We start from the raw sequence: 22,911 nt of genomic DNA, 5'->3' as shown, positions 1-22,911 counted from the left end.
GTATATGATGAGAGGATTAAAAGTAAATATATAGGACAAGAAAGACCAAATGTACTATAGAAGTTTCCAAGCTACCTTTATGCAGATGAAAAAGGAATTCCCTTTTATGATAATGCAGCACCCAATTCATTAATTTGCCAGACTTGACATTCTAGGGAATCTCATTTTAAGCTTTAATTCCTTTTATCTTCACCTTTCTCTGCAAATGGGTGTTAAAGATTAAATGTTACTTTTTCTTCCTCTTTCATTATTATAGTATTTAGTTGACTTATAATAATTACTGTGATGTCAAACAAATTCTAAAGAAGTGGTATTCCTTCATAAGTTGACAAAGCATATAATTTTAATGTTAGTTATTCTCTAAACAAGTCAATCTAGGGTCATTTCTCAAACTACAGGATCAAAGATTAGAAAAATAATTCTACTTTCTAAGAACTGCAGGAAAAAAAAAAACATAGGACAGAGCTCAAATTAAGTTTAATCATACATGTCCTTCAAACACACAAAGTAAAGAAAAAGAAACAAAGTTTGTAGTGGACAGGCACTATATCAACACTGCTCAAACATGAGGTTAAAAAACGAAACCAATTAATAAATTTTTATTCTACAATATTTCCTATTGTTCAGGGCTAAAATAGTATTCAACTCATAATATCACTTCTGAAAAAATTCATATAAAAATCAAGGAAGACTTATAGCCTTAATCATTAACAGGATACTCACTGTTAGTTCATCTTCATCAGAATTGAAGAGATTATCGAGGTCAGTATATGAGACGGCCAGGTCTGAGTCATAAATTAAGCTGGTTGATGGAGGGCGAGCATGACCAGTAGGACGTGGAGCATCTACACATGTCAAACAGGAAACAAAAAAAAAAATTCTACTACTGACCAAATAAGTTATTATTCTATTAATTTAAGATAGATATACAATTTTAATAGATAATGGTATAATGCAGTAAGAAACTGTGATTTGTTTAAAACTTAGAAATTTTTTTCATAGAAATAAAGTTGTAAATAAATGGTGATACTTTCCACAGGAACCTCATCAAAGACAATGTAATCCATAACACATCTAAGTACTCTATATGTACAATATACCAAATATACATATAAATAATACTATCAGAACAACAGAATACATACTCAGTTTTATTTTCCTGTCTTCCTAAATGTAAAGGAAGCACAGTACAATGATTAAATGCTCCAACTATTGAGTCAGACAGACTATTACTTTGAACTCAACTCTAATACTACAAGTACAACCCTGAGTAAGTTACTTAACCTCTCTGTGCCTCAGTAATGGTAAAAATTAAATGTGATAGAAGGCAGGGTAAAGCACTTTGCCCAGTGCCAGGCACTTAAGTACTCAATAAATATTACTTCCTAGAATTTAATTTTCTTTTTTATTTTTTTTTCTAATTTTAGGGGAAAAAATACATGATTACTTAAGAAAAAATACAAATACAAATTGAAGTTATTAAACTCCTCTTATATTCCCACACAAGAATAAACTAAAAACAATTTGCAGTTTAGTGTACAATCTTCCAAAACATCTTCAGGATGTCAAAAGACTTGAAAAGGCTCTCACTTTCAGAAAGATGAAAAGTCGTTTCCCAATGCCTTGCATGTCAATTATAACGGCTCACTAGAATAGTAGTTCTGAACTTTTAGAGTGCATAAAAATCACTTAGGTTACTATTTAAAAACCAAGATTTCTAAGCTTCACCTCACAAGATGCTCCAGAATGTGGCAGATGGTCCACATTTTGAGAAAGCCACACCACAGGAACAAGAAGCAATTACACATTCCCTATATCCTAGGGTAGGTAAATAGGCCAAAGAACCCAAATTTCATTCATCAATCTACTTAGAACCATCAACTACTAAATTTATTTCATGAAAGACCATCTCTTATTATTATTTTTGGCTGCTCAAAACCGACCATGTTTATTACAAATATTAAAACAATTTTGTCCCTAAATAAAACATACCAAAGGACAACTTCCTTTACCTCCATCAAAAGTTGAACAGATTTTTGTAAAAGGATTAACACACTATGTCTTTCTATTCCATTCCAAGGAGTCAGACGCTTTCAAAGCAAAGTCTTGACCATTGTATTCCCAGTGCTGAGAACAGTGCCAACACATAACATGTGCTCAGTAAGCACTTGTAAAATTAATGACCTCAGCAACAATTCTTCTAAATGTGAAGTGCAGGGGTTGGGGGGGGCGGTTTAGGGGAGAAAAAAAGCACAAGAAAATTACAGTGAAGTCCAATTTACTGAATTTTTAGATCTGAGGAGAAACTTAGGCGATGACCTCATTCAATCTCATTTTACAGATGAGAACTATTTTTATTTGTAAATAAGAAAAGTTTTATCAATTCAAAACAGAATTTCTATCACCTGAACTTGCTTCTCCTTGTATAAGGTAAACAGTGATAGATCATTTTAGATAGCACATATCACAGAAATCCATCCCTTTCTATGAAATGTGAATTATGCAAAGTCCAGTCCACCAATATCAGATTACAGTTGACTCTTGAACAACACTGGTGTAAACTGCACAGGTCAATTTAAACATATTTTTTTCAGCACATATACTGGAAAATTTTTTTGAAATTTCCTTACTACCAAGAATCAATCATATTCATTATACAAGGCTTCCATAAAGTAATCATATTGCTGCTTCTTCATTATCAATGCATACATAGGTACACCTTAAATAGTTACCAATTTCTTTTTCACGTTATCTTTTCATTTTTGATATGTAGGTGTTAGTGATATGCCTAATACCTACAGTGTTTTGTATCGTATAAGATGATATTAATGTAGGTACTGACAGATAATTTCATCTTGTAAAAGACAATGTAAGACATACGGTATCAATGCAGTACAGTACCATATATGCATTTTCTCTTATGATTTTCATAATGACATTTTCTCTTCTCTAGCTTACTGAATTGTAAGAATAAAGTATAAAATACATATAACATATTCAATATATATTAATCTACTGTTTATGTTATCAATTAAGGCTTCCAGTCAACAATGGGCTATTACTAGCTAAGCTTTTGGGAAGTCAAGTGACAGGCAGTTTTCGACCGTGCAGGAGTGTCAGCACCCCAACCCCGACACTCTTCAAGGGTCAACTGTAGTCTGTAGTAACAATCCTGGAATGCCATGTCTTGACTAGAAAATAAAAGTTTTACCTTGCTTGATAGAGGGACTAAATAATGACATAGCATCTTCTTCATGTGATAACACTGTTACACTAGATGACCCATCTTCTACCTGGAAATGATATTACATATTAGGCTGAAATATATAATTTACCAATAACAAAATCTACAAACTATTGAGTAACTATGTTTCAAGCATTCTGCTATGTGTTCTACAGACATTACCACTAATTCTCACAACTAACCTCTATGATAATTAAGTAGTATGTTCACCTTACAGACAAAAAACAGTTCTAAAGGTAACCCAAGTATTATAGCTGATATATAGTGGGAGTTGGGATTTCAACTTAAATCTGTCAAATTCCAAAGTCCACGTTCTTTTTACAGTAGCTACAGCCTTCTCAGCTCTTTCTGTTTTCATACTTAAAAAAGGACAAAATTTCAGGTACCTAGCATATAGTAAAGTTCCTGGAATAAAACTTCCTGAAGTGAAATTCTTTGTATTAAACATATTACTGTATACTTTCCACAATTTTACAGCTTTCAATTTCCATATTTTGTATTTAAAGCAAAAGACAAATACAGCAGTTATCTTGTGCTTAAAAATCTTCAAATATTTGATATTTAATATTTTAATCAAATAACTATTTCTATGTCCCACACTTTATTAATATAACATTTTAGTATCAGGGACACTGTAAGTTCTTGGCTCACGTATTAAAAAATATCATGTATTTTATAAACTCAGTGACATTTATTGTATTTTTGAAAATACCTGGTAATTCACTTACAGTATATTTTAACTCAGTATCAAAATAGTTTGTCTACCTAAATGTCCTGATTTTAACATAAGAAAAGTTAATGTACTCTTTCTCTATCCAAAAACTTTAACAGTAAACAAAAAAGATTTTTTCATTATGGGATATCAGCTATAATCTGAAGTCCATACAAGCTCTTAAATTTTATACAGTGTGCCTGATTTACCTATTTTTAAAAATGTTTTTGTAAGTTAAAATGATAAATCTGTTCTATGTTAAAAGAAAAAAAATCAATTTTGGGGCACATGCGGTGCCCCAAAGCATCAGAGACTTTTTGATGTCCTTTGATTTCTCTTACCTTTTGTTTCTTCCCAGCTTCTCTTTCACTATTTTGTCTATCTTTCTTATCAGGAAAAAGAAATTCCTCATCTCCTTCAACAAATGCATATGGATCAATTTTAGGTTCTTTTTCTGCATCAGATGCTATTGCTGAAAGACACTGATTCTTAATTTGATATCGCTGCACTAATTCATCAGATACTTTTAAAGGTTTCTTACACTGTGCCATTAACCTGCATAAAAAAAAATTAGAAAGTTAATTATATGTATTCTCCATAAAAGAACAAAAAATTTCCAAAATAATTTCACTATCCTAAAGTCTTCTTATAATTATTCAGAGTTGATCTAACCTGCAATCCTTCATTTTATAAATGAAGAAACTGAGGCATAGAAAGGTTATGTGATCTACTGATGTTTCAAATTTAGCAATAAGGAAACAGAGCTAAAACTCAAGCCTCCTATCCTTATTTTCTTTTCACCAAGACATGTTGTCCTTCCCTAGTCCTCAAGCACAATAACTAGACCAAATCCATTCACTTAAAGAAGTCTTAAATTTAACCTGCTCCAGGACAGGAACTCTAAAAATGTGAGTTATGTAGTGAGACAAGACTACTTTTATACAATTTGAACATTTATACATTTACACAATAAAAATGTCTATCCCTTTCCTATTGCCATAGATGTATTTTAAGTTAAAAAAATTTTAAAGGCCTGATTTGTATCTCATGAAAATAACATTATTAGATTGTTAATTATGGCAAGATGTTTTACAAAATGGCAAATGACGTTTCAGTTGCATATACTTGACTTTTTTTTCTAATCACATTGGAAACATCAGTTTCATTTGAGTCTTCGGGTTCCACATGAAAATTGATAAAAGTTTATCTGTATTCTCCTAAAATAACCAATAAAATGACAAAAGATGACAGAACAAGAGAGGAGACAACAGTGAAGCTAGGAAGATGATAACTAGTGGAAAATGACAGCAGAAAGCTAAACTCTAAGGCTTAAGAGAGGGACAACAAGCTGATCTGCACCACAGAACCCTGGAAAGCATCAGGACTTTTGTATCTCTGAAGGCCAGGGTGCTTGGTGAGTGTGAATATAGAATGATACAATTTTGGTTTGTTGAAACTTTTAGACCCCCCAATTCATGCTTTCTATGGCTTGCAAAGCTGATTCCCATGCTGCCGTAACAGTGGCAACCATGCTTAAAAATCCTACAAAGACTATTTTACTCTGAGTGAAAACCAAAGTCCTCATAAAATCCTATACCAAAGCCTTTCTCCTCTTTTCCTAACTTCATCTTCTACGATTCCTCTCCCTCTCTCATTCTGCTTACAAGGGGTTCCTTGATGTTCCTCAAATACACCAAACACACCCCTGGCTATTCCTTTTGCTTTGAACATTCATCTACCAGGCCAACTCCCTCACTTCGTTTAAGTCTTTGTTGAAATATCACCTTATCTATGAGACCTTACTTAAAATCATAATAGGCCCAACTGCCTCAATATTGATTCTCCTTTAACCTCACTGTTCCTTCTATTCCACTTATCTTTCAATACTATATAATTTACTTATGTTTATAGTTGACTGTCAACTCCCACTAGAATATGTCAGGGATTTTGTCTTCATTCACTGAATTATCTCAAATGTGTAGAACAGGGCTTGGCACATAATAGACGCTCAATAAATATTTGCTAAATAAATATATAAAATCTAGAAGCCACACAGGATTGAGATGTTATATTTGTACTAATAACCCTAAAACACAGTATCTTGTACTTTGAAATAAACCATCTTTATTTGTTAGAAAGTGATATTGCTGCCACTGCTTATCTGTCCCGAGTATTAAGATAAATTATAAGAGGTAAAATTTGGGAGCAATGTAGGTATTTTCTAGCTTACAAATTCTTTGAATTACATGAATTATTGTATTTCCCAATGCCCAGCACTAGAAACACTCTGTGGCCTCTAAACTTGAGGTTGAAACAGAAGCCATCAAAAGAATAACTGATTATTTTCTAAGAGTGTTACCAAACATGTCATTGTTATTCCCAATGTGCCCCAGATTCCGGACACCCCCGACCCCAAGCCTACAGAAACTTTCTACCATCGCAACACAGTGCTAACATAACTGTCATAGGAGAGAGGTTTGATAATTGTTAGAACAGTTCTGTTCCACAAATGAGTATTTCTTAAGAGTAGCTTTGTACCTCACCATGTTAGGCCCTAAAAAATTGTTTGTTCAATCGTCTATCAGATACTAACATAAATCTTTTCAAGATAGTATTTCTGTCTACTTTGATATATATGTTATTTAATACTTAAAATAACCTCATATCACAGGAAATGGAAGTTATGCTCTCTGACTTTGATGTGGAAATGATGTAGACAGAAATGGTTTGCTAAAGTCACACAGTGGCAGAGTTAGGACTGGAATGGTTTCAAGTGCAAGAACACCCCTCACAACCAGCAACCTGAAAGACACTACTATTCTTTATAGAGGAGCAACCTGAAAGACACTACTATTCTTTATAGAGGAGAAAACACTTTCTCATAATAAGTTGTCCTCTGGCAGAAGCATCAGAAACTGCCACACTGCTTACATAGGGAGTTGTTAAATTAGTGTGCAGTAACATTAACAGGATCAATCCTACTGCATGGGGCTCTATTAAAAATGAGTAAACCAAATACAGTACCTAAAAGGTAACGTTTTCTTATTTTATTGAATGGTTCTACAGACACTGGGACATGCAAAAAATTTAAATATAGTCAATAATATCAAAAGTATCAAATCACAAGAAATTAAAAAATAAATTATATATATTACACATCCTTCTGTATTTAAAACTGATAAAAATAGATCTAAAAATTGTGATTTTTCAAGAGACGCCAGATTAAAAGATCAAGTTATTGTTTCTGCACTATCCAAGTATATAATATACACATATTTTTGTGAATAGGAACAACACCTTTCCTTTTCTAAAAGAAACTTTCACATAGAATAAAACTACAGAGATAGTTTCAATCATATATAAAGCTGAATACAGACACACTGGAAGAGGATTAGATACAGCCATGAACAGGAAGCTTGGCAAAGTCCAAAGCAAACTGAAATTACTTTTATATTACTAATTTTATCTCCTTCTTCTACTATAACAACAGTGCATTACTGAAACATACTTGTAGAGAATTTAACATGGCATATAGCAGGGGGGATTTTTTTTGTCTTTATTCAATAAAAACTCTTCTGGATAAAGTATGACAATATTTTAGGGTTGACAATTATAGAAGGAAATAAGCTATAGAAGGAAATGTTTAGGAGCAAATAAATTTAAAAAATATCAAAAGTCCTCTATTTTTTTCTTTAGTGGTACCTTTTCTAGTACCATCTCCAATATTCAGAATCAACCCTTAAACCGAGTCAAGCTATCTGTCAAAAATATAGTTTTATTGCATTAAAATAAGATATCAAATTAGGAAGACTTAATTAAAAGACTTAGAATACAATAAGTCAAAACAAGTTTATTTCATCATCAACTTCTATAAAACAATTAGAACTATCTTTTAGCAATGAAATAATGCATTCTGTAACTATATACATACAAATCTGACATATCATCACTACAACACAGGAGCTAGCTCTACTGATGAACATTAAGGTTAAGATATTCTGACGTAGCCTTACTACTGAATAAGACATGGTAAGAACAATGCTCAAGTACATTCTTTCTTTGCTCAGGGTTTAGAAAGGTTTCCCTCTGAATCAGAATAGTAGACTATTTTAAGCAATCACAAATTCTACTAAAACTAGTGCTAAACCTTTGAAAAAAAATTTTTAAAAACTGTAATGTTTCTCTTAGCCAAAACTTTGCTATCTTTAAAACTCATAACTTTGCTGTCTTTAAAACTCATTAGTAAAACTACTAATTTGGAATAGATGCTATCATTAACTAATAGAGAAACTAAAATAATTAGTGGCAAAAAGAAGATAAAGATATTTGCCACAGACATGTAAATACAGGATGTGGAATATGCTATGCTCCACTCCCATCTCTCTCACTCAACTAAATTCTAACAAATTAGAAAAATATTTTGCTTTAAAATAGCTACTAAAAATTTGGGGCATCAACTGCTGCACACGAACATCTAAAAATAAGGGAGGTACTTAAAAATGATGAATTCTCTAAGTCAGTACTAGTTGAGCACCCATCACCATCTAAAACTGATTAGAAAAATTTACAGTATTGCTTTCTTTTGTCTGTCTGCCTATATTATGAAAGCAAAGTGCTACCATTTAACAGCAATCAATGAAAAGCTTCATTTATTTATACCAAATGAAAATTGAGTTTTTACTTAAATGTCTAAAAGTCTCTCCCACCATCTTCTTAAAAGGCACACACCTGTAAAAGCCAACTATAATAAACTATGTTTTTGTCTACTGATTTATTCTTGTACCTCTTTGCATTCTGTATCTACTGTAACTGGGTTTTTAATAGTTTCCTCTCCTAAGCTTCCGATACATGATTACAATTGTGTGATGAATCTCTCTAAGCAGACACCTCAAACTCAATCAAGTTTTACAATGTATTGGGTTGGCCAAAAAGTTTATGTTTTTTCTTCTACAATGGCTCTAGTAGTGCTTAGTTGTCTTTCACTTCATTCTAAACAATTTTGTTAGATTGTATTGCAACAACTGGCATATCACTGTGCATTTAAAAAAATCTTATCAAAATTGATGAATTTTTGTGCAGCCATTTTCATATTCAAAGAAAATATACAACATTTTTGGCGTATTATGCTTTATTATTTCAAGAAAGGTACAAATGCAACTGAAACGCATAAAAAGATTTGTGCAGTGTACGAAGAAGGTGCTGTGAATGACTGAACATATCAAAAGTGGTCTGTAAAGTTTCTTAGTATTACTGACATTTTGGACAAATAATTCTTTGTTGTGGGGCTGTCTTATACATTGGAAGATGTTTAGCAGCAACCTGGCCTCTACCCATGAAAAGCCAATAGTGGGAGATAGCTGACATACTCAACATATCCAAATCAGTAAGTTATTGGTGAAAATGAAAAACATGTCTTTTATTTTACGGGGAAAAAAACTAAAAAGACTTTTTGGCCAACCCAATTCATGCGCATTGTTGAAAGTCACATAGTACACAAAGGCATAGCTGGACTGTTAAAATTTCCCAATTCCTCTACTTGTTTATATTACCTAATTAGAGGTGGGGAAAAACTATGCATATACTACCATATATGTGTGTGTGTACACACACACACACACGAATATACCTTGTTCCTAAATGTTATAATCTAACCAGAGATCTTCCCATAATTTAGTCTATATAGATCTCCTTTACTTATTTTTTCCTGTAGAGATTCTATTTATTTATTTTTAGAGAGAGGAAGGGAGGGAGGAAGAGAGGGATAGAAATATCGATGTGTGATAGATACACCCATAGGTTGCCTCTTGCTCGCCCCCAACTGGGGACCTGGCCCACAACCCAGGCACATGCCCTGACTGGGAATCAAACTGGCAACCTTTCGGTTAGCAGGCCAGCACTCAATCCACTAAGCCACACCAGCCAGCACCCTTTGCTTTTTTAATTGAATATGTCATTATTCCTTACGGCCAGACATTCCTTACTTAAAAATACCTTACTTTCATAAGATCCATCAATAGTTACCTAAAGGTACTTCTATTTCTTTTTCAATTCATTAAAATTAAGTTTAAGATTTAGTCTAAAAGTGGGAAAAAGGAGTACTAGAAGGCTTCAAATTTGTTATTTTCCCTTTCATGAAATAAAAATACTTGTCTTTAACTCTCTTGCTACTCCCTTATTTTTATCATTCAACTAGCTGTAAAATTCTTTAGTCTACTCCACCATATCTGTAAATTCCATACATCCCTACTATCTCTAATTTCCTGTAGTGTGGGTCATGTACTACTTTATTTCTGAGCTATTCAAACAGATGTCAAAAGTGATCTCCTAAGCCCTGGCTAGCGTAGCTCAGTGGATTGAGCTCGGGCTGCGAACCAAAGTGTCGCAGGTTCAATTCCCAGTCAGGGTACATGCCTGGGTTGCAGGCCATAACCCCCAGCAACCGCACATTGATGTTTCTCTCTCTCTCTCTCTCTCTCTCTCTCTCTCTCTCTCTCCCCCTCTCTCTCTATCTCCCTCCTCTCCCTCTCTAAAAATAAATAAATAAATAAATTTTAAAAAATGGGATCTCCTTTCATACATATACACCCTTTCATTTCAGACAATCTTTCAATAATACTACTTGGCTAATATTTCTAAAATCCTTATTTTCTAAAATCTGTTATTTCTTCTATCTCAAAAACCTTGTAACAGTGCCCCCTATCAAATTAAGGATAATATATAAGCTTATAAACAATATTTTCCCATTCCACTTTATATCTCTGCTCAACTTGCCAGGTCCCCTTTTTCATCAAGATACACCAAACTACTCCATAGCACCCTACAGTCTATCCCTACCAAACTACATAATGCTTCTGGATCTCTATAAGTGGAACTAAATTATTCCTCACTCCCACTCTATTCTCTGCATCGTTACCACATTTTACATATACTTCTATCAGATAGTTTAATGCTATTTTCCATTAGGCCACCATTTTACTTAAGGCCAGCAGCAAATTTATTTTATACCCCAACAGTCTTTTGTGGCATCTTGCACATTAGAGAAACTTCAGTTTTATTCAAACTGATAAAGTTTATCTTTGAGGAATATAAATTTAAAAGGAAAGATAAACTTCCTAAGAAAAAAGAATGTAGGAGTTGCAAGAGCCTTTTAACTTCATTAAAATTAAATGCTGTTTAAATACACTTTCAAAATTAAAATATGAAAAAAACAGACATTTACAATGACTCGGTAGTATGAATTCAAAATTTATATAAAGCAAACTAGGCTTCTGAATCAATTACTCTATGACTAGAAAAGTGTTTGATCCTATTACATTTATAGAATGCTTCTACAAAGAATTTAAAATTGTTTAAATGTTATCAAGACAGCATAATCATAATTCACAGATTTTAATGACAATGAATATCATCTAACTTTGTCAAATGGCCTTGTCATATCCATAGGGAGATGATTCATCTTCATGAAATTCATCCTTAAGTAATATATTAACAGGCACCTGAATTACTAAGTTATTCCGATAAGACCCTTTTAACTATGAGGAAAAATAACTTTTGTTTTAGCATAATACAAACACTGAACCCCATATGCCAAGTATTTTACTGTGGTTTGTGGGGAGGAATGAAACAGACTGACCAAAACAGTATCAGGGACTTCCCTAGTAAAACTCATCAGTAAGCATGTTTCTGCCTATCTAATTTAATACCTTATTCTATAGTTCAAACTTCTGTTATAAGTTATCCATGACATTAAAGCACTCAATACTATAACAACTGGGCTGGATAATTCTTTGTTGGGGGGGACTGCTGTACACAGAATATTTAGCAACATCCCTGGCCTCTACCGATGCCTGTAGCACACCTCCAGTTTTGACAACCAAAAATGACTCCAGACATTGCCAATTGTCACCTGGGGGTGTGAGTGGGTAGCAATAAGCAACTGGCCCAAAAACTATTGCCATAGAATAACTCTAGGAAAAGGACAAATTTATAATTAAAACAAAAAACCAATAAACTTCTAACCTACCAAGTATAGAACATTATATTACATAAATGTTTCTAAGTTCATATTGCAACTAAGCTTCTGATGGCTGATTTTTTTGTGATATTTACCATAGTCTAATCTACTACTACAATACAGAAACAAGGATTCTATCTAAACATGAATGGTGACATAAAACACATTTTAGTAGCATAACCAAAGCAATACTCACATGAGACATAGAATTAAAAAAAAAATCCTTTTATTCAATCTTTTCTTTTTATGAGGCAGAAAAAATGGTGACTAGGAACAAGTAAAAGCATGTTATCCCTTTAATTTACATAATCATGACCCAGCACCATTCTACTCTGCATGCTACTTTTCTAGATTATGCTTCTCATTCTTATTCAGTGAAAAAATGTCAAAACAGATTCTAAGGTTAAGCTGTATTAACTTCTCAGAGATCTTCATTTCACTTAGAGATTCTCATGCACACAAGCAGCCAATATACTTATTTAAGGTTACAGCTAGAATTCTTGGATCTTATGAATATAATATGCCCTCACTCTTAAAGTTCTTAAAACTGAAAATATTTATGTCACTACATTTTAACATATACTAAATAATAAAATATAACCTAAAACAAGTTCTAAAATCATAAATTGACAGCCATACTGTCATTTCATTCACCCAAACATGCGCTGAATGTCTACCACGTGCCTAAGATTGTTCTAGGATATGTGTCTATGTGTTTGTTTATGCTGGAGGAACACAGCAGTAAACCAGAGTCCTGGCCCTCATAGAGCTTACATTCTAATAGGGAAAAGACCATTAGAAAATACAATTTCAGATAATGATACATACAGGGAGAAAAATGAAAGCAGTGTATAGGATAGGCAGTGATTTGGGGAGTGAAGAGAGGTCCTAGTTTAGACACAATGGTTAGGGAAATACCTCCTGAGAAGGTAACTTTTGAGCAGGATTACATAAGGAGGTGTAAATTGTTTCCCCCACCTGTAATGCAATTCTAAAGGCCATGGGAAAACAACTTGGCTGTTTAAAGGAATGGCAAGAAAGCTGGTATGGCTATTTCGGGAAGCAAATAGGAAAGTAGTAAATAAAAGTGAAGAACTAGCTAGGCAGGAGACTGTAGAATCTTACATATAAGAGTTTGGATTTTATTTTAAGGTTAAAGGGAGGTGGGCAGAGCAGGGAGGAGTAAGCGGGGGTGGGAAAAACTATAATTGAAAACAAGGAAAGTTAATTTGGCAGAAAGTTCAAAAGATATTTATCTAAGAAATGCTGTAATAAAGTGATGATATAATAAATGATGTAATAAAGTTTCTAAAAAAATTAAAATAAAAAAATAAAGGGAAACTACTGAAGGGTTTTAAGCAGCAAATGAGTAACAATATTTAACTTACAATGATCACTCTGACTGCTGTACAGAAAGTAAATGTAAGCCCTGGCTGGCGTAGCACAGTGGATTGAGCGCAGGCTGCGAACCAAAGCACCGCAGGTTCAATTCCCAGTCAGGACACATGCCTGGGTTGAAGGCCACAGCCCCCAGCAACCGCACATTGATGTTTCTCTCTCTCTCTCTTTCTCCCTCCCTTCCCTCTCTAAAAATAAATAAATAAAATCTAAAAAAAAAAAAAAAAAAGAAAAGAAATGCAGAGAAGTACAAAATAAGTAGACCAACCTTAGTTTCAGACAGAAGCTGAGGCTAGCTTAGACTTTTATATTCATCCAGCACAGATAATTAAGATCTTTGCAGACTTGTTTCCAAGACATCATTTGCTTTCATGAGACCTGTTGACTAACTACTAAAACAAATAAGCTATCTTCCATAATCATAAGAATATCTGGAAGTCCCTTAATTTCAAATCCAGATTAATTTTAATTTAAAAAAGATCATACTAGAAAACATTTAGATTCAGAGTACTAAACGGAAAAAAAAACCCCACAAACAAGCTTCTGGACAAGATGGTGACATAGACAAACATGGATTAATTACAACTAAAATATAGAACCAACACTCCGGAACATCAGAAATTGAGTTGAACAGAAGTCTAATAACTACAGAATTGAAGAAACCACATATGTTCAGACTGGTAGGAGGGGCAAAGACATGGAACGGGCTGGCCCCACACCCACATGGACAAATATTTGGGAAGGATACCTCTGGGGCAAGGAGTCCCAGACCAACACCAGAACCCCAAGCCCAGGATTCCAGTGCCAGGAAGATAAGTCCTCGTAACTTCTGGCTGCAAAAACAAGGGGGGATTGGTGGAAGAAACTTCTGGAGCCCCAGGCAATTCCTCTTAAAGAACCTACACATGGACTCACCTACTCAGACTCAGACCCTCTGAGCTCCAGCACCAGGGAGACAGCTTGAAGGGCACCAGTGGTATACAGGGGAAGACTGAAGTATCTGGTATCAGGGCAAGCAGAGGCCACTGTCCTTTTGTTGAGCCCTCCCCTCAGCTAGAGCCAGCAGCTGGTGCCATATCTGAGACTCCATCAACCTGGCTAACACTATGTGACCCACCTTGGAGATCTACAGAGGCTCTACCCCACCCAACTTACCTGGCCCACCAAAGCTTCTTTTCCATAAGAATGTCTGGTCTTGGCTCCTAAATCCTATCAAACAAGCAACAGCTGGCTTTAGTGAGCCCTAAAGGCAGCCAAATTAGAGTCACAGCTTGACTTCATCTGGGAATCTCCAAGCCGAGCACAAGTAGCAGCCACCTCAGACTGCTTTATAGCTCAGGCAGGATGCCCCAGGCAAAACACAAGTGGGAGCTGACTTTGGCCTGCACCACCTGAGACATCTCAGGACCAACGTGCCTAGCGCACAGCTACAGATCAAGTCAGAGCACCACCACCCTACCCCTGCACAGCTGATCTTCCACGGAGGGTGGAGGTTGGTGGTCAATGGTCAGAGCCAGTCCTTGCAGCTCACTGGTCTAGGTGAATCCCTCTCATTGATCTGCCAACAGCAACTAAGGCTCAACTACAAGAGGAAGGTGTACTCAGCCCACACAAAGGGTGCATCTCGAGTACCCAGCTTGGGTGACAGAGGAGGCTGTGCCACTGGACCCTACAGGACACCTACTACATTAGGCCACGCTACTAAGACACGGAGTCATAGCAGCTCTACCTAATATACAGAAACAAACACAGGGAGGCTGCCAAAACGAGAAGATAAGGAAACATGGCCCAAATGAAAGAACAGATAAAAACTTCAGAAAAAGGGCTAAATGAAATGGAGATAGGCAATCTATCAGATGCAGAGTTGAAAACAATGTTTATAAGGACATTCAAGGAACTTAGTGAGGACCTCAGCAGCAAGAAAAGGATCCAGTCAGAAAGGAAGGACACACTATTTCATGGGTGGCAAACATAAGGCCTTCGGGGCCAAATCCAGCCCTCCACCTTGTTTTGTCCTATCTAGCACCTTGTTTCTACCCAGTAGCAATGCCAAGCTCTCGTTTAACTGTTAAGGAGTACCACATTTTTCAGACTATAAGATGCACTCCCCCCCAAATTTGGGAGGAAAATTGGGGGGGGGGTCTTATAGTCCAAATGTAGCTTACCTGGCTTGTGAAGGGGTGCAGTGGAATGGGGTCACAAACTATTAAATATTTTTACTACATTTTTTGCTTCAAAAATTTTTTTTCCTATTTTCCTCCTCTAAAACCTAGGTGCATCTTATGGTCTGGTGTGTCTTGTAGTCCTAAAAATGTAGTAGTTACATTTCTATAGCCCTAAAATTACATTTGGCCCTTTGAAGGCAATAGTGAGGCTGATGTGGCCCCCGGTGAAAATGAATTTGACACCCCTGCATTAACTGAAATAAAGAACAATTTACAGGGAAACAAGAGTAGGATAGTTGAAGCCAAGAATCAAATCAATGATTTAGAACATAAGGAAGCAAAGGGGTGCCAGAAGAAGACAAAGAGCAAGAAATTGGAACTCTATCTGAAAAAACAGTAAAAGAAAACTTCCCTAATTTGGTGAAGGAAATAAACATACAAGTCCAGGAAGCACAAAGAGTCCCAATTATGATGGTTGCAAAGAGGCCCACTCCAAGACTCATCATTGTTAAAAGGCCAAAGGTAAAGAGAGACTCTGAAAAGCAAGAGTAGTTAGCTACCGGAAGGTTGCCAGATACAGATAGGATGGGGGAGGGAGAGAATGGGTGAAGAGGTGAGGGGACTAAGAAGTACAAACACCTAGTTACAGAATTGTCATGGGGATGTACAGCACAGTATAGGAAAAGGAGTAGCCAAAGAACATATACACAAGACCCATGGACATGAACAATGGTGGGGGAATAGCCTGAGGGAGCAGGAAGTGCTGGGTGGAGGAGGGCAAGGGGGGAAAAATCAGGACAACTGTAGTAGCATAATCAATAAAATATAATTTTAAAATAAAACAAACAAAAAGAACATAAACAAAAACACAAAGTGCTAGACAAAGCACACAGGTTTGCCTACTGAAATAATAATGAAGGACTTTAAAAAGAAAGTAAATCTCATCACAGCCAAGGGGCTCAATTGGTTGAAATGTGGTCCTGATACGCCAGGTTGCAGGTTCCATCTCTGGTCAGGGCACAAGAAGGAACCAATGAATGCATGAATAGGCTGAACAACAAACTGGTGTTTCTTTCTGCTTCCCTTCCTCCCTGCCTCTCTCTAAAAATCAATAAATAAAAATTAACAACAACAAAGAAAGTAAATCTCTAACAGTAGGGACAAATGAGAGAGAGCCTATAAATGAACCAGACATATTACTTAGTCTCAGGGAAGCTCAAAATCAATGAAACAGAGCAGAGAAAGTTCATGGCCTAGAATGTATAAGAGGAAGCTATAGGCAGACTATATAAACAACAGGAGAACCAAACTGCTTACAAAGCCAGAAAAAATCTGGACTTGTATCTCTAGACAGAAAAGAAAAAATAAGAGCTGAAAATGGAGGAACAGGAAAGGTTCCTCTTACAAGAAAAATGAATAAACTACCTGGTGAAGACCCAAGATCTGTCATCCTCTTCAGTCTAGAATTTTAGATACTACAAGGCCGCCCGTCCAAAACATCCCCTACCCCGTTATTATAGAGCGAAGTGTCTGGAACTGATACATAGTATACACTAAAATATTTATTGAATGAGTAAGGAAAGCCTGCCAATTAACAAGGTTCTGCATATATAGACACAAAATTTCCGATCAGTATCTCTATGTCTTCATTCTAAAATGTAGAGAAACAATAATTGAAAGAACTATGGCAGCAATAGTAAAGACAAAGACCAAAATAAGGCAAGTAATTCTGATGGAAAAACTACCAGACATTAAACAAGAGGATGCTATTAACAAAAATGTTTAGGGGGAAAAAGCATGAGAATAAATATTAAGACTTCAAGAAAGGGCTAGAAGAAAACTGAGAAATCCCCTCAAAGTACAGAGAAAAAAGACAGATGAAAATATAGATGATGTTCAACATCTGAATTATAGAGATTACACAGAAAGTGGCAAAAAAAAAATTGAGATATCATCCAAGAAAAAGAGACTTTCCCAGTGGCAAGACAAAAGAAAGAGAGAGAGAGAGAGAGACTGACTTCAAATTGAACCAATCTTTCTGAAATGCCCAGTAATAAGGACTGAATAAGGATCACTATACCTACACATTCTCTTGTTCAATTTCAAAATTCTAAAGCAAAATAAAAGACCTAAAAATGCTTTATTAACAGACTGAAAAGGAAATGTAATCTTTGCACTCGACTTGGCCTTCTAACCAAAATAAAAGGTAGACCGTTTTACTGAAAATAACAATGTTTTGTGGGTTGTTTTTCACCTTTTAGAAAAATATACAGATAAAAATGCAAAAGGCTTATTATGGGACAGACTAAGTATAATTAAAACAGCTACAGGAAGTAAAGGGAAACCTGAAAAAAAAAGCCTACTTTTGCCCAAAATATGTCAGATACAAAGTGGACAAAGAAGGCAAACAACAGAATGGAGGAATACGGCTGTAGCACATATTACTAATACAAGATTACTAGTCAGAATATGCAAAGAAGAAGTCAGGGGGAAATGGACTAAATAATATGAGGCACAAGCAATTCAGAGAAGAGGAGTCCTAAATGTCCAATAAACATGTTGAAGTAATGCTTAAACTCATTAGAAATCTGGACAACACGTATTATAAGACAATAAAATGCCATTCTGAATACATATTAACCTAATTAAAAGTCTCATAATACTAAGTACTAAGAAATATGTAGAATGATAGTCATTCTTATATTCTGCTGGTTGATGACGGTGTAACCTGGTTATAATCTAAAAAGTGGTAACAACTCTCAAATATGGAGATATACCATGGCCCAGCAATTCCAGTTTAAAATGTATTCCCTAGAGAAATTCTTATACAAGCATACAAGAAAATGTATACATGAAGTTCACTGCTACATCCTTTGTAATTGTGAAAAACTGAAAATAACCAACATGTCCAACCTCAAGAGAGTAGATGGTATATTCAAAAAAGAAATTCTACAGAGCAATTAATATCAATTAACTGGAGCTACATCTGTAAAAACATGTATAGAAATGATAAATACCAAATTCAGGAAAGTGGAAGGAAGAATGGAAGAAGAAAAACAGTACATTCTAACTGTACGTCATATTCTTAAGTTGGCTGATTGATCAACTTAAATCTTTAAGTTGGTTGGTTGCTGGATAAATATTAACATTTTCTCTACTTTTTTTGTGACTAAAGTATTTTATAATAAAGAGCTTCCCTGAGGAAAGAACACAGGAAAAAAAATTATGCAAATATAATACTCAAAGGATTTCTTATGGAAAATCCTATCCTGAAACCAATTCTGGAGTCCTAGTATTAAGAACTTCATTTTTCCACCCTTAGTTTATAATAGTGACTATTAAAAAAAATACATACTCTGTAACTGATGTTACACTTTCCTGTCCAAAAGGTCCAACTGGATCATCCTTGAATTTATCACTTGGAAGTTGAGGTGGTAAAAACTCTACATCTTTTTTCTTTGGGACCTTGTAATACTTCCAGGCTACATTAGCTTCATCTTCTTCCAAGTTTACTGCTGTACCAACATATATTGTAGGTTCTACAGCTTCCTGAAATTGAGCTGGGAAAGACTGGGATAAACTGTCTATCCTATCTTCCATTGGTTTAGAAGGAACCAAGGGATCCGGTGTTGGCATTTGATAAAAATGTTGACTTTGAGGGGTTGAAGGTGTTTTAGTCACTCCTTCATCAACCACATCACATGGGTGAGGACTAAGTGGGGGTGGCTGAGGTGAATTTGCCATTTCAGTGCCGTGCATCTGAGGAGTCTTTGCTACATCATTAGTTCGGATGTTTGAAAATCTCACTTGACTGTCTGGAGCAGATATCACAAGTCTTTGGCTGGCTGAATCTGTGTCCATGACAACATCATCACTAATAGATACACGATGGTGAAAAGGAGTCAGGGGGCGTTTCTGTGGTTTTTCACTCTTTTCCTGCTTTTCATTGGTCTTGTGCTTGGGAAGTACCTGTTGTTGCTGACTTAAAGATAATGTCTGTCCTTGCTGTCCAGGGTTTCTTGGTTTAAGATTTTTGTGCCTGAAAAGAAAAGTTTAATAGTTATAGTATCACAATATATCAAATATGTAAGTTAACACTAGACATTTCAGATCTTTGTTTTTCACACACAATCCTACAGAATGATATGAATTTACATGAAAAAATACTTTGTTCAGTGATCTAAAACAAAGAGCATGGAGAAAGACTAATCTGAATATCTTCATATCTGAATAAATACTGAGATTCTAGTTATTTTAAGATACAAAGGTATAAAAAAAGTCCTGAAATTTATTCATTTATCAATACACCTGATATTTCACAGTTAGTACTTATAAATCAATGGTTTAGCTGAGCTCAGTCATTATCTACAATTCTATACACAGCAACTGGCCAGAAAACCTATCCGACTGAACTGAAGTTACAACAGTCTGGATAGTGCTGAAACTGACTAACAGATGGCCCCATACTAAACCTATCTTCCTTCTTCCAAGGCTTACCACTGCACAAAGAATCAGCTGACTGGAAAAGAAAGCGAAAATTCCTAAAGAAAATTTTTTCCCATAATATGAAGCAATTCTAAACTGAAAAACAAAACTATCCATCTAAAATATCTAATAATTTTGTTCAGAGTTTCAAATTTCTTTCAATATAGTAAAAATACTGTGCACTTTGAGATTTCCAAACTCAACGAACATTGATTTATATAAAAATGTTTTTAAGTGAAAAAAAACTAGAAAAAATGTGGAAGAATATAGAGTTGAAGCATTCAGTATTCATTAAATCTTTTTAGCTTTCTTTTAAAATTTATTTTATAATGATTTTGTTATATCAGCTATAACCAGAAAGAATTATTAAAAAGCATTTTTTGAAGAACCTTCTCTATTAAGGGAATGTGCTGCTGAGACACCATTTTGTGCAGAGCCTGGGACATCTTACTGTGCATGGGAGGAGGGCATGAGGAGAGGCCTAAAAAGTTAAAAGTGTAGTTATGTCAAAAGATAATAGGAGAAATCTACCATTACCATGATACCAAAAGCAAAGACATTATGAGAATAGGAAGTCATAGAACAATATCCCTCAAGAACACAGATGTAAATCATTAACCAAATATTAACAATGCAGCACTATGTAAAAGGATAATATATATCATAACCAAATGGGATTTATCCCAGATTATAAGGTTTAACATCCCAAAGATAAAAATGAGCCCTGGCTGGCATGGCTCAGTGGACTGAGTGCCGGCCTGTGAACCAAGGGGTTGCTGGTTCAATTCCCGGTCGAGGCACATGCCTGGGTTGCGGGCCAGGTCCCTGGAGGTGGACACATGACAGGCAACAAATACTGGTGTTTCTCTCCCTCTCTTTCTCCCTCCCTTCCCCTCTCTAGAAATAAATTTTAAAATCTTAAAAAGAAGATAAAAATTGCTGTGTATAATGCACACCTCCCCCCCAAAGGTTTTTGAGGGAAAATAAGGATGAGCATTATACATGGGTATAATGACTACAAGCCATGGGTAGAATAATCCCATGTATAATGCACACAAAAACATGAGTGCACATTATACATTGCAAAATACGGTATTTCTCACAGTAGCAAAATGAAAGAGAAAACCACATAATTACCTCAACAAATACAGGAAAACTTGACATAATTCAACAACTATTCACAAAAAAAGACTTAGCAAGTAAGGAATATAACTTAATCTGATCAAGGACATCTATGAAAAACTGCAACTAATATACTTCATATTGGGAAGACTGAGGGATTTTCTCCTTAAGACTGGGAACAAAACAAGAATATTAATTCAACATTTCTATTCAACGATTTTATTGAAAGTTTTAGCCAATACAGTAAGTCAAGAAAAAGAGATTTCAAAAGAAGAATACTGTCTTTATTCATAATAAACATGATTAGAAGCTTTACAATGAAGGGGTCAGGATGATCACCACTTCTCAATATCAACATTAAAAGTGGGACAACCAGACATGTCTCTTATGATGTGACATGATACAACAACAAAGCACCATCTATTAAGTATTCTCACCAAAAATAACAAACCTAAATCTAAACAAGCATCTAGGTCAGCAATGTCCAAGAGAACTTTTTATGATGGTGAAAATGTTCTGTATAATAGGACTATTGAGGACTTGTAATTGAGGAATTGAATTTTTAATTTTTAAATCCAATTATTTTAAATTTAAATAGCCAGCAGTAGTCCTGGCTGGCATAGCTCAGTGGATTGAGCACAGGCTGCGAACCAAAGCATCGCAGGCTCGATTCCCAGTCAGGGCACATGCCTGGGTTGCTGGCCAGGTCCCCAGTGGGGGCCACAAGAGGCAACCACACACTGATGTTTCTCTCTTTTTCTCCCTCTCTTCACCTCTCTAAAAATAAATAAATAAAATCTTAATAAATAAATAAATAGCCAGCGGTGGTTACTAACAAGCTACTAGTATTGAAGAGCACAGCTCTACAAGTACCTTCCATTTACAGAAGTGCAAGGGATAAAAGAAATTAAATGACACTAAAAGAACAAATTAAAATACACGATATATCAAGAAATCCAGAATGTGGGACAGTCTATAGAATAACTGACCTAGTTTCTCCAACCAAGTGAATGTCATAAAAAGAGGGTAGGAAATTACAAGAGAGACCTAAAAGATGTATACAACTAAACGTATACTCCTCATTTGGATCCTAGTCAAACAAACCAATGAGACACTGCTGAGACAAATTTGTAGAGGGTACCAGAACATACCAAGAAAATAGTGTGCCTTTCATTAGGTGTGATAATGGAATTATAGTTATATTAATTTTAAAATGTTAACATTTTCAGAGCTGTATATTGAAGTAGAAATGAAATGATGACATTTAAGATTTGCTTTTAAAATCTTCAGCAAGAGTGTAGCACAGAGGCCTGGCCAAATAAAGTAGTGTATCCCCATAGTATTATGGAGTACTATGAGCTTAAAGGAAAAAAAAAACAGTACATCTATATATGTGCTAACATGGCAAGATACCCAGGAAAACTGCTTATCAAGAAAAGCAAGTTACAGAAGAGTATACATGGCTGATTTATTCATGTGAAGGAAAGCAGGCAGGCAGATCTACATACATATATAGGAGGAGAAACAATTTTTTGTTATTCATGTGCATTATTTGATTTTTTAAAAATAGCATTCTAAAAACATTTTTAATGAAAGGAATTGGCCACTAAAAAACAAACAGCAGGTCCTACTCAATGTAAAAATAATCTATCTGACCATCCTGTCTTTGAACACTTCCAATGACAAGGACCATGTTACTTTATAAAGAAATGTATCCCACCGTCAAATAGCTTCAATTATTAGAAAATAATTTATTTGTAATAGAAACTTC

General features: G+C 35.1%; 1 protein-coding gene across 1 annotated transcript in view; it reads right to left on the bottom strand.

Annotated features, from left to right (window-relative positions):
• The window catches only part of MED13 (mediator complex subunit 13), a 99,673-nt gene that overhangs the window by 33,724 nt on the left and 43,038 nt on the right, over positions 1–22,911 (bottom strand). Inside the window, exons 9-12 of the mRNA XM_045837381.1 lie at positions 18,889–19,572; positions 4,298–4,511; positions 3,212–3,293; positions 724–845 (exon numbers count right to left, since the gene is read on the bottom strand). Coding sequence (XP_045693337.1) covers positions 724–845; positions 3,212–3,293; positions 4,298–4,511; positions 18,889–19,572 — 1,102 coding nt within the window. The remainder of the gene's footprint in view (positions 1–723; positions 846–3,211; positions 3,294–4,297; positions 4,512–18,888; positions 19,573–22,911) is intronic.

Source organism: Phyllostomus hastatus, unplaced genomic scaffold (assembly GCF_019186645.2).
Source record: "Phyllostomus hastatus isolate PE091 unplaced genomic scaffold, TTU_PhHast_1.1 phas_contig_210, whole genome shotgun sequence".
NCBI classification, from domain to species: Eukaryota; Metazoa; Chordata; class Mammalia; order Chiroptera; family Phyllostomidae; genus Phyllostomus; species Phyllostomus hastatus.
This window is presented reverse-complemented; position numbering and strand designations above follow the sequence as displayed.